Raw genomic sequence first — 17,017 nt, forward strand, 5'->3', positions numbered from 1 at the left:
TTCAACAAGTTTAAAAGTTTATTTTAAAAAGTTGCTGTACACTGCACATTAGTTTTACACCACCTTCCAGTGCAATGCAAATCATTTACTGCCAGATGTAAAAAATAAAATAAAATAAAAAAAATGCTAAGAAATTTAATTTAATTTATTTTTTTTTAAAAATCAAGTGACTATGTCTGTTGCTGCTTCCAGTGTCATCATCACATCAGTCAGTTCTGGACATGGAGGTTTTTAAATTAGATTAAATAAGACACACATTAGTGTCACATGAGACATTGATCAGGTATTTTTTAATTATTGACTGTGCCTTTACTGCTGATTTATGTGTGTTAGAGCCATTTGCACATAAAATGGTAAAAAATTTAGCTCCATAGTTTATTGCAGAGTGCTTATTTAATACTAATAACGATGCAGTTGTCTTATTGGTTAAGACTTATAATGTGATATTGATTGATTAAGTGAAGCTATGGAGCTTCACAGTTTTTTTTACAACAGAAAGTTTAAAAGAAAAGTTTTTCAGTAAACCCTTTAAATGAAGAACCCAGTCTGTAGAGTTTTATTTTGAAGCACATGCAGCTGCAGGCTCAGGCAGCTTTAGTAGGCAGAAATAGACGGAGCCACACTAACAATTTACACACATTTCCCTTTAAAACTTTAGTCATTTTCGACACTGAATGAAAAACACCTCTGCTCATTGTTCACATTCAATTTTAAACTTCTATTCTTCTATAACTCTGCTCTTTGTCAGCTTGTTTTTTCTAATAAAAATTATTGATTTGTGTTTTATTTCCGTGTAGCTCCTGTGTTTGTGCTGTGTAATCATTGTGAATCACTAACGTCTAACCGTCCTGAGCGGCAGGAAATTTGAATTTCAAATTCCAACGTCCAATAAACGAGCCGCTACGTCACGTGCTCTCGGCTGACCAATCAGCGTCGGGGGCGCGCTGCCGTCCTGTATAAAACCCGGCGTCTCTTCGTCCTTCACCACGTTCAGTTTGTGATACACGAACCGAGTCTCTAACAATGGCAAGAACCAAGCAGACCGCCCGTAAGTCCACCGGAGGCAAAGCCCCCAGGAAGCAGCTGGCCACCAAGGCTGCCCGCAAGAGCGCCCCGGCCACCGGCGGAGTCAAGAAGCCTCACCGCTACAGGCCCGGCACCGTGGCTCTCCGGGAGATCCGCCGCTACCAGAAGTCCACCGAGCTGCTCATCCGCAAGCTGCCCTTCCAGCGCCTCGTCCGAGAGATCGCTCAGGACTTCAAGACCGACCTGCGCTTCCAGAGCTCCGCCGTCATGGCTCTGCAGGAGGCCAGCGAGGCTTACCTGGTCGGCCTCTTCGAGGACACCAACCTGTGCGCCATCCACGCCAAGAGGGTCACCATCATGCCCAAAGACATCCAGCTGGCCCGCCGCATCCGTGGAGAGAGAGCTTAAACTCTGACCACAAGTCAACCACAGCCACAACAACGGCTCTTTTAAGAGCCACTACCTCACTCAAGAGACCAAAGTCCTCCTACAATACATTCTCATTCATATATTTGTATCAGTATTTACACATTACAAACTTGATATGTAATATTTCAAGTCACCAACATGGAGTCTACCGTATATCAGTTGATATAATGACCCCATAATAATACACTTGATACCTGTCCAACATTACAACTGTAAGTTGCTCACCTCACACAAGAGAGCAAAGTCCTCTATACATCTACAGTACATTATGCATTAATATATTTAGATTAATATTTATACATTACAAACTTGATAAGTAACGATGTTTTAAGTCACCAGCATTGAGCCCATAATACACTTGATTATTAACCTGTCCCAACATAACAACAGTGAGCCACTAAACTCTGTGTATATACATGTGCATTTATGTACATATATGCATATATTTATATATTCAGAAATGTATATAACCTATTGAGAACTATAACCCTAGCAAACAACAAATCAATCTCAGTTTAAGTACTTTGTCCTCCATGTATCTACATTACACATGAATATTTATACACATAACTGAAGGTAGTCCCAAGTTTATCACTCATATTAAGACAAATATTTTTTCTGTTACAACTTTTGTCAAATTTTATGTTTAAATATGTAAATGAGGCAATATCTAATGAAATATGCACTAATTTGGATTTATTTCCAGAACAGAAATCTGAACAATGGATTAAGTTACTTTCAAAAAACAATTTATGTACATGTGCAGATGTCCCAAACAATGTTTATGTTATGTTTTGCTTATTTCTGTCCTCTTGTAGTCAAATTATTGTTCATAGTTACATGAACTTCTGAGAAGTTATAATATATATATGAAGTTATATTATAATAATTAATCAGAACATTTCATATGTAGAAAGTTAAATGGCTTTTATTAACAAAGTTTATAACATCCACAGCTGTAACATACATGAATATACAGCAGAAAGTAAGACAGTTTACAGTGAATTTTATTAATATGTAACCATCTATAGATGTTGATTCACCTGTTTTCATTCAGTTACTCAGTAAAAACATTTACAACATTTGAACAGAGAGGACGTGACAAATTATAAATCTGTATTTGGATTCATAAAGATGCCACAATAAGATGAGGATGTTTTGTCAGTGGAGTAGTTGTGTTTCCTTCTATGGTGTGATGCAGAAGTATTTTATTTATGTACTTATAAGTGAGTATTATAAATATTTAAATGCATCCCACTGAAAATGAATCACAACACTTCATTAGTAGAAAGTTGGTTTTATTATCAAAGCCTATTTTTAACCTCAACAGCTGTAACCTACATAACATACAGCACAAAATAGTCATCTATGGATGTTTGGAGTAGAGGCATTGTGTTGTGTTTAATTGTGATTATAGTTTCCTTTTGTTGTGATGCAGCAGCATTTGATTTATTTACTCCTAATAATTATTATAATCCCACTGAAAATGAATCACATTGTTTTAGTTATTCTATGGATGTTTCCTTTACTTGGTAAAAACATTTGACATTTAAACATCATTGTGATTAAAGAAACAGTTTATTCTAGGTTTATATCTCAATATTTATAAAAGATGATACAATAATAAGAGGATGTTTTGTCAGTGGAGTAGTTGTGTGGCTCTTAAACTAGCCACACAACTACTTTAACCTTTAAAAAGAGTTCCCTTATTTATGTACACCTATGATAAATATTAAAACGCATCCCACTGAAAATGAGTGAACACTTCATTAGTAGAAAGTCACACAGGGTTTATTATCAAAACCTGTTTAACCTCAACTGCTGTTCCCTGCATTAGAATACAGCAAATTTAATAATCTTCAGATGTTTCTGTAATTGGTAAAAACCTTACCACCAAATTAGGGGGCTAGAAATAAATTATTCTAGGTTTATATTTATAAATGATGATATAAGAGGATGTTTTGTCAGTAGAGTGATTGTGTGGCTCTTAAAAGAGCCGTTGTGTTGTGGTGGTTGTCTAGTTGTGGTGTTTAACCCCCGAAGCCGTAGAGAGTGCGGCCCTGTCTCTTGAGGGCGTAGACGACGTCCATGGCGGTGACCGTCTTCCTCTTGGCGTGCTCGGTGTAGGTGACGGCGTCGCGGATGACGTTCTCCAGGAAGACCTTGAGCACCCCGCGGGTCTCCTCGTAGATGAGTCCGGAGATGCGCTTGACACCGCCGCGGCGAGCCAGACGGCGGATGGCGGGCTTGGTGATGCCCTGGATGTTGTCGCGGAGAACTTTACGGTGGCGCTTGGCGCCTCCTTTCCCCAGTCCTTTGCCTCCTTTGCCTCTTCCGCTCATGGTGTCGCTTTAGTTCGAGTTTGATCCGAAGAAAAACTGCTAACAGTCTGGACGGGATCGTGGCTACTTGAAGGCTGAGTGCGGACGTGATCGAGGACACGCAGCTCCGCCTCGGGCCGCCATGTTTACCGGTTCACCTTCAAGCTGGAGCCATGGCAACCTGCGCGTTTCCGGTTACAGCTCCTTCAAAATAAAAGTCAAGCGTTGACCGCGGCAAATGCTGCTGATGGTTCAAATATGAGCACGAGCTCAAAAACAGTTAAAGGGACAACGAGGAGTTTTGGAAAAGCGAAGTGTTTCCACACTACATTTATGAGCCTCCGCACCGTGAAATTCTTTGACCGGCGCAAGACAGACTCATGTTTTCATTCATCAAGAATTAAAGTCAGAGGTTGGAAGACGATCACATACCGTCGTAGTTCCCACCATAAATGGTGATTCGGCGGCGTTATTCTCATGACTCGCCACAAAGGAAACGCTTTCCGCCACCACTAATAATAACAAAATAACGATAGAGACAGAACGATATATTTATCTAAAATGGGCCCATTAACAAGTGGTAACGTAGATTCATCCACATTAACGTGAGACTTTTTTATAACCAAATAGAAACTCCTCGTTGTCCCTTTAAATCGTCAAATAATCAACATCACAGAAAGTAAAGTGAAGATCTGAAGTCTGTGACACCAGTTCTCTAGATCTAGTGTTGTCATAGTTTATTTCATTCATTTGATTTTGTGAGTGTGAAATAGGTAAAATGAAGACAAAGCAGAATAAATGAACTGAAGAACAGTTGACACAGTGTCAATAAAACAGACCATTAGGCTGGATTGCACCAACAAGGTTTAACTTTAAAACCAGATTAAATCATGGTTTAAGTTTAAATTCTGTTGCACTAAACTTTAAACCTAGTTCAAAATTAAGACAGATTAGATTTAAACCTCCCTTTAAACCTCAGTTTAATTTTTACTCTAAACTAAGTTTAATTTTAATCCTGTTGCACCAGAACTTTAAACTCCAGTTTAAACTGTGATCTAGGGTTAATTTTAAACTGACAGTGGAGGAGGTTTAATTTTTTCAATGGCTGCATTTTTGGCAAAATTATGAAGTTCCTTGAGGAAAATTGAGAGACAGGCAGCTCTGTCTCTCAATTTTCTCTCTTTTGCTTTGTTTTGTTGCGCACAGAGACGTTTCTGGGTGGAGAGAGACAGTGTTTTCTCTGACAGAGCTCAGGTGAAGCTACTGCAGCAGAGTAGATCAAATACAGTCTGAGTGAAGCGCTGGAGCTGCAGACCGATTCCTGACCGTCACTGACAATAAAGTGGTAACAAGTATGAGGACCGTTCTCGGCTCTACTGTTTAAACAAAACAAAGTATCGGCCAGACTGTATTTCGTTCTTGAATGTTTTGTTTACAAACTGCAAGAACAACCATTTCGCACACTTGTCCCTACTGATTTAAATCACTGAGTTTTTACTAAACTGAGATTAATTTTAAATGGTGCAACAGAGCTCTGCTTAATTTTAAACATGGATTAACTCATTTTAAACTGAGTTTTACTAATCTCTGATTAGAGCTAATCTTAGATTAAATTAAACCTTGTTGGTGCAATCCAGCCTTAGTCTGTTCAGTCAAAATACAGATGGTATGTCTTCAATATTTATGTTTATCAACATCCATCCACTACTTATTCATTTGTTTCAGTGCTTCTGTGTGATGGGTGTGATTTATCCCCCATTTATTTATTATTATCCTTTATTTCAGTTGTTTAATCTTTCTCTGTCCATCTTTCTCGCTCTCTGTTTCCATGTTAGTTACTGAGAGTGAAGACAAACCAGAGTCAGTTTCCTTGTGTGTGATTGTGGAGCAGCAGCTGCTGAGGTTTTTTCTCCTGACTGTGTTAGAAGTGAGTGAGAATAAAATCTAAAAAGCTCCTGTAAAGTGATGATGGAGGAAATGATGTAGAGAGAGAGGAAAACTCCTCCGCCTATCAGACTGTAAACATGTAGATTTGTGCTGTAAACATTTAACATGAGTCTCTGGAGACTGAATGACTAGTGGTGAGAGGTGTGTTTGAGCAAAACTATTTCTGTATCAGACTGTAAACATGTAGATTTGTGCTGTAAACATTTAACCCTCCTTGGTCAAGGAAGGAAGGATGAAAGGAAGGAAGGTAGGAAGGATGAAGGATGAAGGATGAAGGATGAAGGAAAGGAAGGAAGGCAGGAAGGACGAAGGAAGGAAGGAAGGAAGGAAGGAAAGGCAGGAAGGACGAAGGAAGGAAGGAATGGTGGAGGGAACAGATTCGTTCAAGGAAGGAAGAAGGGAAAGAAGCGAGGAAAGAAGGAAGGGAAAAGGGAAAGAAAGAAAGAAAGATGGAGGGAAAGAAAGAAAGAAAGAAAGAAAGAAAGAAAGAAAGAAAGAAAGAAAGAAAGAAAGAAAGAAAGAAAGAAAGAAAGAAAGAAAGATGGAGGGAACAGATTGGGACAATTGGATCTAAAGGGGAAGGAAGAAGTAGTAAGGACAAAGGGAAGGAAGGAAGGGAAGATGAACGGAAAAGGGGTTGTGGAAAGAAGAAAGGAAGGAAAGAAGGAAGGATGGAGGAAGGGAACAAATCGGGTCAATTTGACCCAGAAGGACTGAGTGAGTGTAGTGGTGAGGAGAGGAAGTGCAGCCTGTGGGTGTTGGATGTTTTTAGGTGAGAACATGAAGCTGTTAACAGCTGAACTTTATGATGTAAAGTCTGTCATTATTAAGTGGAGAAAACTTTTAACCTTTTTTTGAACCAGTTGGACAGAAAGCTTCACTACTGTAAAGATTAAACATGAGTCTATGGAGACTGAATGACTGGTGGTGAGGAGAGGAAGAGCAGCCTTGTTGACATTGACACACTACGGTCTATGGTATTATTCTGCTGTTTTCTTGTCATCATGTAAAATTAACATATTGGAGTGTTTTTATTTCAGTTTGATCCAAATATGAAGCATACTTATGTAGAAGTGATGTGTTAATAGTTGTGTTACATTGTAAACCTATGAGCCATATCTAGTTGATTGAGTGTGAGGTGTATTGCTGAAGGACTGAGCTCAGTATTGATGTGTGTGTGGCTCTTAAAAGAGCCGTTTGTTGGTCAGTCTCCTTTAGGGAAGCAGCATCTACTTCTTGGCGGGCTTCTCGGTCTTCTTGGGCAGCAGCACCGCCTGGATGTTGGGCAGCACGCCTCCCTGAGCGATGGTGACTCCTCCCAGCAGCTTGTTGAGCTCCTCGTCGTTGCGGACGGCGAGCTGCAGGTGACGGGGGATGATCCTGGTCTTCTTGTTGTCGCGGGCGGCGTTTCCGGCCAGCTCGAGGATCTCAGCGGTCAGGTACTCGAGCACGGCGGCCAGGTAGACGGGAGCTCCGGCCCCGACGCGCTCGGCGTAGTTTCCCTTGCGGAGCAGCCTGTGGACACGGCCGACGGGGAACTGCAGGCCGGCCCTGGAGGAGCGGGTCTTGGCCTTGGCCCGGGCCTTTCCTCCGGTCTTACCACGTCCAGACATGTTGAATTAATGAGTTTTGTTTGTTTTAATCTTCGAAAAGTTGAAGAGAAGTGGTTTCCCGCTGGCGACGCCGTCTTTATATATGCAGCAGCGGCGCCGAGCTCGATGCTGATTGGCCACGCTGAACCCGAGAGGAACCGACCAATCAGAGCTGCTGACGTCAAGCTGCTGTAGAGAGCTCGCGTCTTCCGCTCCGGATTTACAAAATAAAAGCATCAAACTATTGTCTAATTTAACACTAATTAAACTTAAAATAAATTAGAATAACATTATTAATAGATAATAATAAAATTATTAGATTTAAAAAGAAACTTTCAGGACTGTGCATGCGTGCGGGCATAAACCCAATAGCGATAGCTGTTAGAGGGCGAAGCCTATACGAAATAGAACTTAAAAGTCTCTAGATAAATAAAGGTCACCTTGTCTGTATGAACAAAATACTGTTTAGTAAACACTCCGTTCATAATCTGAGCATTTACAAACAAAATGGTGGCTCTATTATATTTTTTTATCTGTTTTTTTATCTAAATTCTTAATCTTAATTACTTTACAGTAATAAATTGCTGGTACATTAATTAATTACTATGCTATAATATTTCATCTTTAAACAAAGTTTGTTTTAGGTATTTGTCCTTTATGTGATTATTTATTGTCTGGTCCATGTTGTATAGATAAAATAATAATAGAAAAAGAAGAAGAGAGACACAAATCAAGACACAAAAAGCAAAACTCACATGAATCAGAGAGAAGAGGAAAGTTCAGAGGAGACTCATGAACAACACCAGAGAGGAAAAAGATAATTAAATCATATCTATGTGTCAGTGATGACAGATATTCTTCCAGGTGTTTTTCTATCTTGTATTAAACAGGATCTTGATGGAGATTCCTCATCAATAATGAATGTACCTTTTTGTAAAGCAATAATAAAGTTGATGAAAAAAAAAGAGTCTGTGGGATTTACAAAATAAAAGCCTCAAACTGTTTTCTAATTTAACATGAATTAAACTTAAAAATCTGTAGATAAATAAAGGTCACCTTGTCTGTATGAACAAAATACTGTTTAGTAAACACTCTGTTCATAATCTCAGCGTTTACAAACAAAATCCATTTTATCTTTTACCGTGGTTGTATTTTTTCTTTTTTATCTGTTTTTTATCTAAATTCTTAGTCTTAATTACTTTAATAAATTGCTGGTACATGAATTAATTACTATGCTATACTATGTCATCTTTAAACAAAGTGTGTTTTAGGTATTTGTCCCTTATGTCATTATCTATTGTCTGGTTTTTGTTTCAGAGAGAAAATAATAATAATAGAAGAAGACAAGAAACAAAAAGTAAAAGTTACATGAATCAGAGAGAAGAGGAAAGTTCAGAGGAGACTCATGAACAACACCAGAGAGGAAAAGGATAATTAAATCCTATCTATGTGTCACTGATGACATTATTGATTTTCTTTTGGGATGAATTACTATTATATTCCATCTTTGAACAAAGTGTCCTTCATGTGTAAGTGTAGATATTCTGTGATTATTCATTGTTTGTTTTAGAGAAAATGTAACTTTGAAAACAACAAAACAGCAACCGCACACTAAAACACTTCATATATCAATTTATTTCAAGCTTTCGGTTATTGTGAGAGAGACACAAACTAAGAAACAAAATGCAAAACTTACACAAATCAATCAAAAGACAGAGAAAACCAAGCTCGATTTGTGGGCTGTTAAAACACACAGTAAAATTATTGTGTTTGAAGATAAAAACACATTTCCATGTAGAAATCTGATGCTTGAGTCTGGACTGTAATGTGGAGTTCAGTGTAACAAACAACTTTTTGTTTCCCAGGGATGCAAACGGGTCAGGACCAAAAAAGAGAGGAACTCGGGGGGGGGGGGGGGGGGGGGGGGGGGGGGGGGGCTCACCATTAACAAATAAGTACATTACAATATCATGGAAAAGTCAATTTCCAGTAGTTCAACCCCAACCAAGTATTGGGTGCATATAGATGGACATAGTTTTCAGAAGGCCAACATTTCTATATTAAAAATGCTTAAAAAAAATTCTTTGCAATGTTTCAATTTTGGAGATACTGAATTTTAGGTCTTCACTGAATGTTAGTCATAATTATTACTATTAAAATAAACTGAATAAATAAAAGACATGGGATGTTTCATTCAGTGTGTAATGGACATACGTATATATAATGTGTTAGTTTCACTTTAATTGAACACATTCTACATCGCGGAGGCGACGTCTCTCCACTGAGGGCTTCCTTCACCTCTGAAACGGGGCAGAGCTCCGTGGGAGACACCTGCCTGACACAGCAACGAACATGCACGGGGGGAAAAACGTTGGTTACGTATTGTAACCCCAGATTCTATGAGTATAGGCTTCGCCCTCTAAGAGCTATCGCTGTTGGGTTTATCCCCGCGCGCATGCGCAGTCCTGAAAATTTCTTTCGCGCCACTGTGCTCCGCACAGTTGCCCCTACACGGTCCGCATCATGACTATATTACTCCTGCGGATCCGGATATCTGCTCCCAAAAGCCAGCCTTTTTTCTTCAGCTGATACTGATGGGACAGTGGGGCCTCAACTCTTAGAGGGCTGCGCCTATACTCATAGAATCTGGGGTTACAATACGTAACCAACGTTCTATATCGTATTCATGGGTTGCAGTGACGTCACGTCGAAGGGACCGCCGCCATATTTGTGTCCGATTTGACAGGTCTCCTCATATGACAGCATGCAAACCGCAGGATGGAAATGACAGTTTCTTGACAAAATGACAGGGTTTCATACATCCTGTCTGGGTTTATATCTCTATAACAACAGACTAACTCTATATTATCCCACTTATTACACCGTTTATGAATTAATTAATTAATTTGAGACGTAATGTTGATCAAAGTCACTTCTCCGCTGTTTGCTCCTCACCCTCCTCCTGTCGACTCGTGTGTAGTTGTTTTCAACGAGCTTTTGATAATCAATCAGTAGATTGATGAATTATCATGTAAATGTTACGATGTGCGCATTTATGTCGTCCTGTCTGTCATAAGAGACTACGGTTACGGGACACGTTTGTGTCACGGACTCGCGGTGGCACAGACACAGCTGGTCACAGCTGTGACACTGCACTGGCCCGTCCGCTCTGTCCGCTCTGATCGCAGGTTTGGTTTCCAGCAGCGGTGAGGGAGGCAGAGAGCCTCCACTCTCCCTCTAACAAGCTACAAGTCATTTTTCTAACATCACAATTAGTCTGAAGCTGGTAAAAATGAAACACGAGGTAAAAAAAATCCTTGATAGTTCTTCTGCCCTGCTCCGCTGATCAGAGCAGCGTCCCTAGCAACGGCCCGTTTTACTTAGCAACGGTCTGTTATACAGAAATAAAAGACTGAATGCAGAATCAGTGAGTAATTAATAAGAAAGTAATCAAAATGCAGAATTCAATATATCCATGTTATTAAAAAAAAAAAGTGCATCTCCTCTTTTTGTGAGACTTGTCACAGCCCACGCTGCCACTGACAGACTGCCTGCAGTCAACTATTTATTCCGTCTATAACTTTACGTCTTTTGGGATGGAATAAAACTGCAGTCCGGGGTTTCTTTGGCGACTGCTATCACAGTCAACAGCACAATATAATCCTGGCATCTTTCAAATAACGTCAATTTTCGGTCTCTTGCTGATTTCCTCCTACTACTCCACTTGTTCTGGTAACGTGACGCTGTGATCTGTGCCCAGATCGCCCTGATTCAGACACAAATATGGCGGCGCAGAAACACAGTGACGTCATATGAATCTAATGAATAGGCTTCGCCCTCTAAGAGCTATCGCTGTTGGGTTAAGGGCGAAGCTGATGTAGTCCATGCCACACTGTGCCACAGTAGTACACAAGCATTAACACACACCAGCACACCCCTCAGTGCGGACAGCACGGAAGTGGCACGAGATCCTTCTCTGTTCTTAGGCACGAGTTAATACTCCTAACAAGGAGCATTACACTCAAAACGTCATACACACGTCATGTTACAAAGGGCAGGGACGATAATTACGCATTGTAAAAAGTCCCAACAGAGGTAACAGGCTGTGTGATAAACACATATCCATCTCACTGTAATTACGCACGCCGAGATTGTATGCGCGAGGCGCAGAGACGATGGTTACGCACCGTGACAGTCTCAAGGCTCGGGTAGAAAAACTCGGAGGTATTGATATGTGGAGGGCGAGCTCACTTGAGAATAGCCCACAGGGACCGATCGGATTATGGTCTCATTGGTTGCTGGCCGTGCTCAGCACTGCGTGAGACAGGGAGGTCTCAGACACATCACGGAGGTAAAACCGCGTAAAAGTGCACGGTGAAGCCCAAGAGGCTGCAGCACAGATGTCCGCTACAGCCACGCCTCTGAGGAGGGCTGTGGAGGAGGACATAGCTCTGGTTGAATGGGCATGGATGCCAGGCGGGGGATCCCGGCCTGATGTGACGTATGCCTGTGAGATGACGTCACATAACCAGTGGGACAAACGCTGCTTCGTCAGGGGTTGTCCCTGGGAGTGCTCTCTGTAGTGAACAAACAGCTGTTGTGTGCGTCTGAGGGTCACTGTGCGCGCCACATAGAGAGACAGAGCGCAACATTGGAGGTCGGCTGTTACCAGTGTAATCAGAGACAACCATGAATGAGTTCGCCTCAGTTTCACGTCACTGTCAGCCTGTTAGAAAAACATTTTACTGACCCCAGCTGAGACGCTGAGACCCCCCCCCCCCCCTCAAAAACAAAAACTCTTCGGATCTGAACGATTCACACAAGTCACCTAATTGGTCATGAAAAAAGCGAGTTTCGCTTTTCGGCGCGCTGTTTGCATCCCTGGTTTCCTTATCTATGAATCTGATGAACAGCAACTGTCGTAATTGCATCAAAGAGAAAATGAGAGCTCAGTTCTTAGTCTCAGAGATGTTTTACAACACTTGCCTACAGATGTTTCGTTGCAGCATGGTTTGCCAAGCCATGATGCGTGCCTGGGCCACGGTCACGGTGGTTGAGAGGGTCACGGCGGCGGACATTAGGGTAATCTAATAATAAATTTTATTTAGAAAGCGCCTTTCACGCCACTCAAGGACACTTTACAGCAGTTAAAATCATCAAAAACACAGAATAAATCATCAATAAACAATACCAAAACAAAACACACAGCACGGAATAAACAACATTAAAAAGCACAGAATAAACAACAATAAACACATCAGTAAGAATGAATAATGAAAAGAACAAATAAATATAACTGTGCAGAATAAAAGGGGAGAAGGATGGCGGCCAGACTCTCCTCCAGCGGCGGCACGGCGGGGAAACCGGATGTCGTCAGCTCGTCTACTTTGCAGAAGGCTTCGTAGCGGGAGACTGGAGCCTTGAGCTTCCCGGGCTCCAGGAAGGGTCGGAGCTGCTGTAAGCGAGGCCACACGGGGGGCGCGGCCGAGCGGGTTCTGCACCGTAGAAAACGTCCAGTGGGTCGCCGGGTGGTGCCGGAGGGTCAGCCGGTACAGCCATGTTCCTCACCGCAGCTGCAGTCTTAATGATGCGGGGCAGGTCATTAAGCAGCGCTTTGGCCGGAAGATGTCCAGCGCCGCGAGGTGACGAGGGGGAAGGCCGGCCGAGCGGAGCCCCTTCATCACAGGCGCCGTCGAAGTTCTCAGCCTCATCTGCCAGGGGGAGGGGGGAACCGGGTGGAGACCCGTGGATGGAGGGAACCGAGGCAGTAGCCTCGTGCCCCACACCGCTGCCCTCAGGCTGGTCCAGGATGGACAAGGCTTCTTCAATGGAGAACCCGGAACGGATATCCATTTCGCCGCTTTCCTCCTCCTGAGCCAGGAAAAATTCGGCTCTCCGCTGCAACTCCGCCACGGGCAGAAGGCGCAGTTGGCCCGGGCGGTCAGTGCTGTCCCGGCTGCTCAGCGCCGAGGCAGTTTCCGCAGCGGGGGTGGAGGTCGGCGGGCAGCATGTATCTGACCTCGCAGATCGGAGGACTGCATTCTTCTTGCTCGCTGAAGAAAAAATGGGAGCAGATACACGGGACCGCAGGTGTAATATAGTCATGATGCGGACCGTGTAGGGGCAACTGTGCAGGGCACAGTGGCGCGAAAGAAATTTTTCAGGACTGCGCATGCGCGCGGGGATAAACCCAACAGCGATAGCTCTTAGAGGGCGAAGCCTATACGATATAGAACAACTTTTTGTTTCCTTATCTATGAATCTGATAAACAGCAATTGTCGTAATTGCATCAAAGAGAAAATGGGAGCTGTGGATTTCCTCAATTCTTAGTCTCAGAGATGTTTTACAACACTTGCCTACAGAATTTATGCATAAACAGTAGAAATTATTTTAATTGATGTGATTATTCAAAATAAAAAGTAAAACATCTACCAACCACAGGGCCTTTTGTCTTTACCTGCCATTAGCAGGACATATTTGATTACTTTTGTTGTCATACAGTTTTAATATATAAAACATATGGGCTGTTTTTGTGATGTCACATCATCAAAACTTAAACAAAACTCCATACACAATGTGAGAGAAGTCATGTGTTTCAACAGAAACGGTTTCACTTCCACTTTAAAAACAAAAGCAGATTAAAAGTAACATTAACCTGTCAATCATCGAACAGAACCAGAACCCAGCTGTATATCCCTGAAAACATGTACTTTATTATTACCTGTTCTCACCAGGTAAAGAATTACAACAATAAAACAAGTTAACATGAATCACACAAATCAACCATGATCCATAAAAACCAAGAAAAGCTGTGCACAGCGTCGCCGGCGGCTGCCTGTGGGCCTCCACAGAGTCACACCGGACAAAACGGTTTGAAAGAGGCTTGACCTCACGCCTCAGTGACCTCATGGAATCAACGGGCCTCCCAGGAATTCACCAAGCAGAGTCGCTACAGACAATGTGGACACCTCAGCAGAGAGGGAAATAACCAGACACTGACTTTAAACTCCCCCAAACTCTCTGAATCCTTCATCTCCAAGTTCCTCAACAACCTCCAAGTCAAAGGCCTCCGACATGTTACACTCTTTCATCCCCAGGCTGCAGTTATAGTAGAACAGTTACTGTACATGGCTCCACACGGTGAGGATGGCTGAGAGCATGAACACATCCTATTTCATTCTTTGCCTAATAAATTTAGTATATTTTGTTATGTGTGAGTTCTGGTTGCCTTTTTTTTTTTTACGAGTCCTTCTCCAGTCTTAGCACTGTTTTAAGTGTGCGTTGTGTTTGGTATGGTGTATGCTATGTTTCTGCTTGTGAACTGCTGTGAAACGATAGTTACGAATTGTAACTCCAAATTCTATGAGTATAGGCGCAGCAGATTTTTTTTTCCCCGATGGATTTTTTTTTTTTTTTTACAATGGATTTTTTTTTTGCCAGATTTTTTTTTTACAATGGAATTTTTTTTAATTATTATTTTGGCCGCCCAAATATTTATTATTTTTATTTTTTACGTTGGATTTTTTATTTATTTATTTTTTCCCGGTGGCTTTTTTTTTTTGTTGCCAGAATCTTTTTTTTCTGCTGGCTTTTTTTTTTTTTTTTTGGCTGGCCCTAATACTCCTTCGTATATTGCAGATAAGGTGATAAATAATTTAGATTTGTTGTATTTATCTTGCTTTCATATATTTCATTTCATTTCATTTATTTATTTAGAAGTCAGGACAATGCACATTACAGTAATAAACATGTACCGTAGTACCTGTGAATGTGCCAGATTGTAGCCCGAGGGATCATTTCCATCTGGAGTCCTCTAGGCAGGTTGGTGTTACAATACAATACAAAAGGGTAGAATACATTTTAAGTAGGAAATACCATAAACACATACAATATTACAACACATTACTAATAATAATATGTTAAGACAGAGCAGTAGGCTACAGTAAAAGCAAGCAGTTAGGACAAGAGGTGATTACACGTTTGGCTGGTTCTGAGCCATACCTTCAGGTGGCTCTTAAAGGTAGTCAAGGTAGGGCATTCCTTTATGGGTAAGGGTATGTTCCAGATTGCAGTTCCTTTCGTAGACAGGGCATTTTGACCGAAAGAAGTTTTCCTGTATGGAACCACACAGTCCCTATTAGTAGTTGGTCTGGTGGTCCTCCTCGTCTGTTTAAATGTAATAAACTCTTTAAGTGGAGATGGCGCCAGGCCATGAAGTACTTTATATATTAAGCATACAGAGGACAATTTACAGAAATTATATTGAGGTTATAAGACTGAACTATAAAGCAGAAGTAAGTGATCCGTAACTAAGAAAGGTTTCAATAAACCATCATAAGAAAGAAGAACTGTGGAGTTTTGTGGCACACGTCAACTTCATTCTTGCACTCCATAGTTTTAGTGTGCATTTAAAAAGTAAAAAGAGACGAGCCACACTAAAAATTGCTATTGTTATAATAATGATAAGGTTCTTTATTTTTAACATGGGTAGTATAGTATTGCTGTTATTATTTGTGTCATAATTAGAACCATAAATGTTTCCTGTTTTTACAGTTTTTCACAGTCACTAAAAGCCCATTGTCTGAACCAACTTCTCAGTACAGTGGCCTAAACTCATTTTTTGAATCAAACACTCTTTTGGACAACACCTTAAACACTGTTCAGGTTCTTCAACGCAGTTTGCAAAACTCATCCACTCTTTTTTTTTTTTTTTGCAAAACCTTAAACACATTCTCAGTCACTAACCACATTTCACACTGTGATTGCAGAACTGTAAACACTTGCAGCAAACTGTGAACACAACTCCAACACAGCTGTCATCTTTTTTTTAGTTTTTTCTTTTCTTTTTTGTTGTTGCTAAAAGCAGTTACAATAAACATTTCTGTTACATAACTACATGTTCTGGATGCTGTGTCCTAAATTATTGTAATTTTTTTTACTTGCTGTGTGTTTGATCTGAACACATTGTTTGGTTTTGAACATATAGGATAACTGGTTTTGTTTGTTTGTAAAAGTCTGGGGTTTTGTGAACATAGTTTTGAAGTTTTGGATTTGTGTTTAAGGTTTTTTGAGAAAACGGGTGGAGGTTTCAAGAAATGTGTTTTAGCAATTGGGGGGGGGGGGGGCTGTAACATATCCATTCTCTTTCCTATGTCTTGATCTGCTCCATATGAGAAGGTCAGAGGTCAGACAGGAGAGTGGAAGAGAAGAGAAGAGAAGAGAAGAAAAGGAAAGGAAAGGAAAGGAGAGGAGAGGAGAGGAGAAGAAAAGAAAGGAAAGGTAAGGAGGAGAGGAGAAGAGAAGAGAAGAGGGGAGATTAGAGGACAGAAGAGAAGAGGAGAGGAAAGGAAAGAAGATAAGAGGGGAGAGGAGGAGAAGAAAAGAAAAGAAAGGAAAGGAGAAGAGAAGAGAAGAGAAGAGAAGAGAAGAGAAGAGAAGAGAAGAGAAGAAAGGAAAGGAAAGGAAAGGAAAGGGAGAGGAGAGGAGAGGAGAGGAGAGAAGATAAGAGGGGAGGGGAGGAGAAGAGAAGAAAGGTAAGGAGGAAGAGAAGAGAAGAAAGGAAAGGAAAGGAAAGGAGGAGAAGAGAAGAGAAGAGAAGAGAAGAGAAGAGAAGAGAAGAGAAGAGAAGAGAAGAGAAGAGAAGAGAAGAGAGGAAAGGAAAGGAAAGGAAAGGAAAGGAGGAGAGGAGAGGAGAGGAGAGT

General features: G+C 41.2%; 4 protein-coding genes across 5 annotated transcripts in view; 2 read left to right on the plus strand and 2 right to left on the minus strand.

Moving 5' to 3' along the window:
• The window catches only part of LOC146962289 (histone H2B), a 200,559-nt gene that overhangs the window by 33,633 nt on the left and 149,909 nt on the right, over window positions 1–17,017 (plus strand). The gene's annotated exons all lie outside the window — the stretch shown is intronic.
• LOC146962298 (histone H3) lies at window positions 1,006–1,474 on the plus strand. The gene has a single exon (XM_085770022.1). It carries the CDS (start codon window positions 1,024–1,026, stop codon window positions 1,432–1,434), a length of 411 nt encoding a protein of 136 aa, XP_085626148.1. The 5' UTR covers window positions 1,006–1,023; the 3' UTR covers window positions 1,435–1,474.
• Window positions 3,471–3,836, minus strand: LOC146962299 (histone H4). The gene has a single exon (XM_085770026.1). The coding sequence runs from the start codon at window positions 3,795–3,797 to the stop codon at window positions 3,486–3,488; it is 312 nt and encodes a 103-aa protein (XP_085626152.1). The 5' UTR covers window positions 3,798–3,836; the 3' UTR covers window positions 3,471–3,485.
• On the minus strand, window positions 6,928–7,365 carry LOC146962300 (histone H2A-like). Its single transcript, XM_085770023.1, has one exon. It carries the CDS (start codon window positions 7,334–7,336, stop codon window positions 6,953–6,955), a length of 384 nt encoding a protein of 127 aa, XP_085626149.1. The 5' UTR covers window positions 7,337–7,365; the 3' UTR covers window positions 6,928–6,952.

This window comes from Trachurus japonicus, chromosome 23 (genome assembly GCF_045865225.1).
Source record: "Trachurus japonicus isolate A0001 chromosome 23, Traja_1.0".
In the NCBI taxonomy this organism is placed as follows: Eukaryota; Metazoa; Chordata; class Actinopteri; order Carangiformes; family Carangidae; genus Trachurus; species Trachurus japonicus.

What these genes read in the sequence shown, in the direction of transcription:
- LOC146962298 (XM_085770022.1), top strand. Translation starts at nt 1,024, where the DNA reads ATGGCAAGAACCAAGCAGACCGCCCGTAAGTCCACCGGAGGCAAAGCC.
- LOC146962299 (XM_085770026.1), bottom strand. Translation starts at nt 3,797, where the DNA reads ATGAGCGGAAGAGGCAAAGGAGGCAAAGGACTGGGGAAAGGAGGCGCC.
- LOC146962300 (XM_085770023.1), bottom strand. Translation starts at nt 7,336, where the DNA reads ATGTCTGGACGTGGTAAGACCGGAGGAAAGGCCCGGGCCAAGGCCAAG.